Source organism: Centruroides sculpturatus, unplaced genomic scaffold, assembly GCF_000671375.1.
Source record: "Centruroides sculpturatus isolate CEXI.00-Female unplaced genomic scaffold, Cexi_2.0 scaffold272, whole genome shotgun sequence".
In the NCBI taxonomy this organism is placed as follows: domain Eukaryota; kingdom Metazoa; phylum Arthropoda; class Arachnida; order Scorpiones; family Buthidae; genus Centruroides; species Centruroides sculpturatus.
Genome location: NW_019384484.1, coordinates 216089 through 225046, shown reverse-complemented (window position 1 = coordinate 225046; position 8958 = coordinate 216089). Strand labels below are relative to the sequence as shown.

Below are 8958 nucleotides of genomic sequence, written 5' to 3'. Positions count from 1 at the left end.
GTATCAACTGAATAAAATTTAATGATGAGATTTGCCAAGTGTCTGAATAAATACAATAAATAATTTGTGTTTGAATTACTAGAATTAATTTAGTTAAATATATTTTTTTTCATTTTTATAATTAAATTAACAAGTACAATATGATATATAAAATATGTTTGTATATCTTAAAAAAATAAATAAAAAACAATCTAATTTTTTTGTTATTAGTTTATTGTGCTGATATGCAAACTAATGTAAAAAGTGATTTAGAGAGAAATAGTTGTCAGTATTAAATTTAAAATCTGTGAAATTGCTTATCTGATTATCATAAGTGTTATGTTTAAGGTTCTTAATCCATTTTCTGAAAAAATAACTTTTACAGTTTTGTGTAATTTTAAAATAAAGGACAGAAATTCATTAAAAAATACAATGTAACAAAATCTTTACAGTTTGTCTTATTACAAAACACTTAAAATCACAAAGCAGAATTGATCTTTCTGTTTAGATTCATCTTCAACTCATTGTGTAAATTATCATTTAGTGTTGATTAAATTTAAAAAAATTGCAAATTGTGTATTAACAAACCAGGATAAAAATTCACTAAAAATATATTCTTAGAAAGAAAATGCAAAAAATAAATTTAAGTTTCAGTTTAGTTGCTTATGACTTCCAACCACAAATAAATTTTTTAATGAATTTTCATTCTAGTTTATCAATATACTAATTGTAATATTTTAAGTTTAGCCAATACCAAAAGTACTTTTTGGAAAATTTATATGTTTATGTATGGAATAGCCCAAAAAGGATGGTCCAACCCCACTTTATTCCTTTTATATTGCAGAAACAAAAATTACAAGTTGTTTTAATATGTATTTTTAAATAAAATATACATAATGAAAATAAGATTAGTAACACTGGGCAATTTATTACTTATTTATCAAAGAATTACATGAAACTTGCTACCATATTTAAAATTCAAAAAAATAAGCTGTTTAGTTAAAAAAATTTATTATTATGGAAAAAAAATATTTTAAAATAATTTAGATCACTATCATATCTTCAAATAGAAGTCAGATACAATTAATTTTATGTTCTAACTTGTTTTTTTTATTAGTTTAAATGTAAATAAGTAATTCTAATGTCAAGTGAAATTTTAGAAACTTTGTAATTTATTTTCAAGGTTCTAATATGTAAGCTTATATGTTTATATATACAGTAATACCTCAACTTACGCAACCCTGACTTACGCGAACCCGGAGTTATGCGATTTTCAAATCTCGTCGATTCATCTTTTGTTTGAGCGCCACGCAACTGTTGATTACTCACTCCTCCCACACTATTGTTCAGCTTACATGTTTGGACATGTCATGCGGAATCAACACATAGCTACAATTTATTTTGTGTTATTTATTTCTGTGTTTGTTATATCTACGGAGACTTGAAAGACTCTATATGGTGATTTCTTGTAACCGTGAACGAATCAAAAGGTGAGATAAGATTAATGAGAACATTTATTAGCTTACATACATTCGACTTGGATTTTACACAAATTGCGAAATTATACCCTGACTTACGCGAATTCGACTTACATGGTTATCGCTCGGTCCCATCTATAGTGTAAGTTCAGGGTATTACTGTATATGTATATATATATTTTTTAAAATTATTTTTCACAAATATTTATTAAGAATGATGGAGTGTTAACAGAGTTTGTTAAGATTCAGTTATAGTTAACAAATCTTAATTTTTAATTCAAAATAACTGAAATTGCAATTTATCTTTCTAATAGGATTCTTATACAAAACCTGCTGTATCTGTCTGTTGTTGGCATGTTCATTGTGAAGAATGCTGGCTTCGAACCTTGGTAAGAATATATATCACAGTTATTTAAAATTTTACCTGTAAAAGTTTTCTAATTTTCATTTTATATTTTTAATATAGGGTACAAAAAAACTTTGCCCTCAATGCAATGCCATTACTTCTCCTGGAGATCTTCGGAGAATATATTTATGATTAATTTTATATATATTTTAATTATATTCCATTTATTTAATAACTGTTAAAAAAATAGGACAAGAATAAAAGTTTTCTAAATGATTCTTTGATAGATATACAAGAAAGATATAAAGAAAAGGCTTATTTACATAGGTCCATGCATATGTATACACTGCATGAATAAAATTTTATGTATATTGTGATTATGTATAGAACAGTGCTATGAATGTTTTAATAATTAAAAAAGGGTAATCATATTCATAATTTCATTTTTGATAACACTGCCATTATAGTGCATTTTAAAACAGGCTTTATAAACCTGCTTTAAAATGAATTCTTATTTGGTCTTTTTTTAGATATAAAATTAGACCAGTAATTGAATAAATTTGCTTGCATCTATATTTTAACAGGAAAAGTAATTGAAGACTTCATGTATTAAATTGTTGTTTCCATGTTGATGTACAGTGTATTTTACACATGTATGTAGAGAAGTGATTGTTTCTTATCATCATGATTTGTCAAATATTAAACAATTGATAGTCCTTATCACCAATATTTTTATGTTTATATTATTTCTGGCAAAATTTTCAAAATTAGGATTTAATAAATTTACTGTTAATTGTGATTGACATGTTTTTGTAATAAAAGTTTAAATTAATAATGATTTGGTTTTGTTTAAAATACAAACATGAAAATAATTTCACAGAATTTGAAAATACATTTAAAACTGTTTTTAATATCATATAGTTTTATAAATTCTATATCAATTGGATAAACGTTTATTTTTAATACTCATCAATTTAGATATAATACAATCTGGCTAATCTAAACTATATATAATCTGAACTCTCCAGCTCATGAAGGAAATCAAAATATATTGTCCAATTATAAAACAAAATCTTAGACAGCCAAGATGGCCGAGTGGTTAAGGTAGCAGGCTCAATCCTGGGTCTCCCAGAGCAGTAAACCAGACAAGTTGACAAGATTCCAGTAATTTTTGGAAAGTCTTTGTAGATATCCTAGGGTCTTATCTCCTCACTAGCTGGCCACACCATTGTGGGCCTGGCTGAAACCATAATGGACTTGCTAAAAAAGTGCTAAAAGTGCTCACAGGACAGAGAGAGTTTAAAAAACAAAATCATTGAGAAATCCAAAAACTTTAAACATTTGGAGGTTACCTTATATCTTCAGCAAATTATATCATGTAGGCTATTTGTGTATATACAGTATATCTATTTAGTATGGCAGTCTTCTGGAATGTGATGTATGTGCTGTTGTAAAATACTAATGTTTCTAGATTTTTGTTTAGTATATATGGTATGATGTCTATAAGAAAGAACTATTTGGCTCAGTATCTTATATGTAATGTAGTATCTTTTCACAAATGCTTTATTTTGTGGGCAAGTTTGGAGTATTTACTAATTTTTTCAGCATATGTATTTTTGTATGTTGTGGATGTTTGGAACAAATGTGTCTATGATGTATGTGATTTTTTTTGTTTGCCAATAAATGAGATATAATGTTATCTTTATGATTATGGCAGAGTCATAGTTTATTTTGTCTGTGTTGTTTTCTGTGACTTCTGGTGTGTGTATTTGTAGTATGGTTCCTGAGTGTATAGAAGTTTGTGTTTATGTGCAAGCTTCTGATGTATTATATTTTCTATTTCCATGTAAGTAGTCAGTTTGTGTTAAAAGCTTGCAATCCGATATAATGTAGTTTTTTGTCTGGTGTGACTTTTATTCAAATGTCATCCGTGTTGTATCTTTTAAAATGTTCCTACTGAAGTTTCTTGTATTTATGACTCAGTCTTGTATACCAATCATAAATCTTTCCATCTCCAAAAGAGGCATCCAATAATCAGCCAACAGTTTGATGCAGTTCTATCAACATAATCCTGGCTGAGATTGCCAGGATGCCTATTGTGGACTTCTGAGTCCAATATTGCCAGACTGTGTCTGTTCATTATGTATACTGTGTTAGATCCAGGCCAGTGTTGTATAGGTTTAATGGTATACTGCTTTATTTAATTGTGATTTTTTTTCTATAGAAAACTCTCACAGTATTTATATTTGCTTATAGTGAAGGTTTACTATATCTGCCAGGCTTTGTTTTTTGCTTGTAAAGAGGGAGGACAGATTTACAGATGACTTAAGTGGTGTTTGTTGTTTTGTTAATGTTTTTGTTTTCCTTTGAACTTGTTCTAGTTCTGTGTAGGTCCATTGTATAACTACAAATTAATATGTGAGTATGGGGACAACATGTGTTAATAGTTTTAAATACCTGTTTGCATTCAGCTGTGTTATTAATATTGAGTTTAATCTGCTGTTGTATTCTTTTGTTACTCTGTGAGTTTGGTCTGTTAGAATCCTAAATATCTAGATTTTACTGTCAATCATGGATTCAATGGCCTCACCATCTCCGAGTACAAAATTATTATTATGAAAGAAAAAATGATGATGATATACAGTATAGTCAATAATTTCCCGTGATTGACGACAGCATGCAAATGGAGGTGATTGTAACTTTTATTTAAATATAACCCATTCAAAAATTTTCCCATCTTTTGTACAACTGCTAGAAAGCATTTCTGGAAGGTACTTTTCACGATCTATTGGAGTGTTGCCATCAAAACAGATAACTTCATCCAAGTTGTCCAATGCTAAGCATATTTTGAGATAAGGACAAAGGAAAAGTTGCAGGATGAAATGTTTGGAGAATACAGTAGATGAGGAAGTTTAACTGTGCCGTGTTTGGCTAGCTCCTTCTGGACAAAGATGGAGCGATATGCTACGGCAGTGTTTTTCACCTTTTTTTTTACCCACGGCACACTTGCACCTATAATTAAATTAAATTTCCGTGAAAAAATCACGTAAAGTTGTGTTTGTAAACATATCACCATATTACTTGCCACTTAAAATATAGACAAAAAGAATTAGGTTATGTAAATTAAATAAAAAAGTATTGTTGTTCCTTAAAATAGCAGCAGGTTACAATAACAGTTAAATTAATAATTTTTATTTACATAAATAAGAAAAGCAATTAACATTAAGTTTTACTTTAAAAGTGGCATGATAATTGCTTTTAGAAACGTACCCAATGTTTCGCTTTTCATAAATTAAAATAATTTGAACTAAATATGGACAATTATAGATACATTTTTGATTTAAAGAAAATTTCATTTTAAATGAAATAATTGTGTGCATAACAAACGGGTTTTGCTTACGAGTATAAATTTTTTACTACATTATAATAAATAAACGTATAAATAATGAAAAAGTCTTATAATCAATTTAAAGAGGTTTTAATTTTTACATGTACATTTATTGTTCTTTGGGTTTTTATCGAAAATAATTTATTTAACAACCTTCAAAAATTTCCGAGGCACACCGGTTGAAAATCACTGTTCTAGGGCATTATCGTGCAGCAATATTTATTTTTTTGTTGTCCATAGCTCTGGATGTTTTTGATGTGTGCCCTCACTCAGATTGTTCAAGATTTACACAATACCTCTACTTATTGACCTGGTCCATCTGGTATGAATTCCACATAGAAGTGTTTTTTGATCTGTCCTGATGACATTTTTTGGATATCGTCTGCCATATTCTCCAGACGTTTCACCCTGCAATTTGTTTTTTTTTTTGCGATAAGTTGTGTCCATAAATTAGATCTCCATTTTTTATGACATTTTTACTCCCCCTGCCCTCTCGGTCTCAGTTTGACCAAGTTTCCGTAACTTCTCCCCTTTTCGGACGTACAACAAAACTCAATCCCTCTTAAAATTTTTATCACTGAATAATATATACCATAAGTAGAAACGAAACATACAAGAAATTTTGAAATAAATACGATAAAATGCATAAACTGTATAAACTTTAACTAGGGAATCGTGTGACTGTCGTATCGTGATAAAATTGAGACGGAGCCGGAAATAACAAGTACGAGGATTTTTTTTAGGAACAAAAGAATGATCCTTGGACAAGCGAACTTAGCCTCTTTTGTGGAGGCAAATGCAATCTTCATACCTGTTGACACGGAGAAGCGGCGGCCGAATGGCCAAGGTGGCAGCCTACCACTCTGGGGGACCCGGGCTCGAATCCGAACAGGTCGAAAAATTCCCAGGAATTTTTCGGGGGGCGGTTAGTTCGGATATGTCGGGCCCCGCCCCTCACCGCCTGGCCGAACCCATAATGGGCTTGCAAAAAGAGGCCCTCTTAGTGCTCACAGGGCGGAAAGAGTTAAAAAAAAAAAAGACACGAAGAAGCGATCGATGGAGATTGCTTTGTTCTTGTATTTCGTTCGTTTTTTGCGTCTATTTTCCGTTAGAAGCACGCAATGAATGCTGTTTTTTTATTTTTGATCCTTAGGCGCTCTCAGTTACATCAGAAAACACTGACATTGTCACTTTAACAGCTCTGTACATCAAAAATGAAGTCATGGACCCCTATTTTCTACATTTAAAATGGACCCTCATTACATTTTTGGATTTCTCATCGCAATTAATGGAAAAGTTTAATCAAAATTGATCGATCAGATTTTTGAGAACGAACAATTCTATAAGCTATGGAGCATTAGCAAAACTTCTATGCCTCAATGAAATAAACAGACGTCAACTGAAGTTGAATCCCTCCCTCCCAGTATGCACGCCATTTATGTACAGTCCCTAAATGGTTTGGCAGCTAAGATAAAGTTATCAAGGCTTTGACAGCGACACTCCGATGGTTGCGAAATATGCTTTCCGGAAATGCTTCCAGCAATGGAATGAAAGATGGCAAAAGTGCATCGTAATCGTGCGAAATTATTTTGAAGGGTTTGTGTGTTTAAATAAAAGTTACAAATCACTTTCTTCTGCATACTGTCATTAGTCTGGGAAATTACTGAATAATAATAATAATAATATTACAAGGTAGTAACTACTACTTGTGTCCGTAAAATAATTATATATGTTAACAAGATTCGTTTAACTTTATTATAATCAGACCTGAAGGCACAAAGTTATGTTTAAGTGTCACTACAGCTAACGCACGACTGATCGAAGACAAAGGAACACAGGAGGTGCGAGGTCGCCTAACTAGGTCAAGGGGCATTTTGGTGTGGGTTTCTCTGAAGGTTTACATACATAACATTACTGCTACTAAAATACAATCTTCAATTCAGAAAAAAATGGTTTCTAAATATAAATGACTTGGTTATTTAGACAGTCATCTCCATTTACATTTTTACATTTTATCCATTGGAAATACAAGTTAGGACTGAATAATGGTAAGTCGGCTGGATGGTGGCATGAGGTGGCTAGAGAACGTTTTACTTACAAGTTAGTATTTTTAAGAAGAGTTTATTGTAAAAACAAAAAAAGGTGCGAGTCTGCAAAAAGTGCATCAGTAGAAGTTTGTATTCCTATTCATTTTCCGGTACAGTGTGGGCAGAATTATCAAAGCTTACTTCATTATTATTTTTCACCTCCTGGCACTGCTTTAAGTAGGCAAAATGTTTACAATTGACAATATTTTGTTTGCTATATTGAAGGTCACGCTTTCACAAACATTTTTGCATATAACCTATTGTATTTTGTAGTGGTGGTGGTACATATCTTTCTGAACAATCTTTTTAAAAATTACAGACTTAATAATAATTTAGCGATGATGACACAAAAATATGATTATTATTTTTGATGTGCCTATATAGGCATTCCTCCAACAACTTCTGTTTATCATTTCAATCAAGTTAAAAATATTTTTCAAAATATTTTGCCATTTATTCGAAATGCATGAAAAAGTAGATGACTAAAACGCATTTCAAATTTACGATGCAATGCTGTTAGGCTACATTCGGCTAGTAGTTAATGCAGAAAATATGCGTATTAAAATTTTTTTTTTTTTTTATAATTAGAACAAAAGTGTTTTCAGACTTGGTTTTGGATTTGACATTATGCTTTTAAAATTGCCAAAATTGAATTTGCTAAAAAGAAGTAATAATAACAATGTTAGAAAAAGTTTCTTTTAACCAGTACATAATTACGAGGGCACTTGATTCCAACGACACCACCTTTTTTTATTGAACGACTTCAGATGGAATAGAGTACAGCGCGCATTCACTTGAATGGACTACATTAAAATACAGAATGAAATGATCACCGATATTTTGGTCATTTTTCTTACAAGGGAAGTTACCCAGATGAACAAAATCAAATAAGGGTTTACTTGATGCTACAATGATTTTTCATTGTACTGTATTTGTATTGGTCGATAATTGTTTGAGTCTAAAAATGGCATTCAAAATTATACCGGGAGTCCATTTATTTCACTGGAATAACTCGAAAGCTACGTGTTCTACAGACAGATTCAGTAAATCAAAAAATTTTAGACTTCAAGAGACTTATTGTATCATATATGACCCGTTTTCACCGATTTTAGTGTCAACTTCATTTTCTTAAAAATGGGAGCCCACATTTTTATTGGATATGATTCTATTTCAAAAACAAACTTTTCATAAAACATTTTTTCGAAACATGCACTTAAAGTGCACTTTTCAAAAGCGTTCACTTGAACGGGAAGTTTTGAACGTTTGAAGTTTTACACAGCCGCAACACCATGCACGCATTTAGTGGAATAAAGTTCAACCTCTCCTCTTTATAGTTTTATGGACGAATACAAAAGTAGTATCACAGCGTATAAGTTCATGGAAGAAAACTGCTAAAAAAACATTAGGAAACTATTATTTAGTGTAACCATCCTTATTCATTTTTCCAATGAACGTCATAGAAATCAGCAGATTTTATGCGGCCGCTACACCATGTATCCAAAGATTTTTATCCGTATTATTGTCGTCTACAAATCGCTTTCAAGCGCCAAGCTTATCTTTATCAAAAGAAAAACTAAGAAGAAAGTAAAAATTTTAGAAATTGTGAGAAGTTTTTACTTGGCGCTATTTAGATATATAATTATATATAGGATATATATATCCTATCTCAGATGTTTTGCT

General features: G+C 30.7%; 1 protein-coding gene across 3 annotated transcripts in view; it reads left to right on the top strand.

The window, feature by feature from the left end:
- The window catches only part of LOC111621542 (E3 ubiquitin-protein ligase RNF220-like), an 83582-nt gene extending 81013 nt beyond the window's left edge, over positions 1-2569 (top strand). For 2 of the 3 annotated variants that reach the window (XM_023363703.1, XM_023363702.1), the window contains 2 exons: positions 1772-1846; positions 1924-2569. In XM_023363703.1, the coding sequence (XP_023219471.1) occupies positions 1772-1846; positions 1924-1995 (147 nt within the window). In that variant the 3' untranslated portion in view covers positions 1996-2569. The remainder of the gene's footprint in view (positions 1-1771; positions 1847-1923) is intronic. The other variant, XR_002756094.1, reaches the window with a different exon arrangement.
- The last annotated feature ends 6389 nt before the right edge of the window (positions 2570-8958 follow it).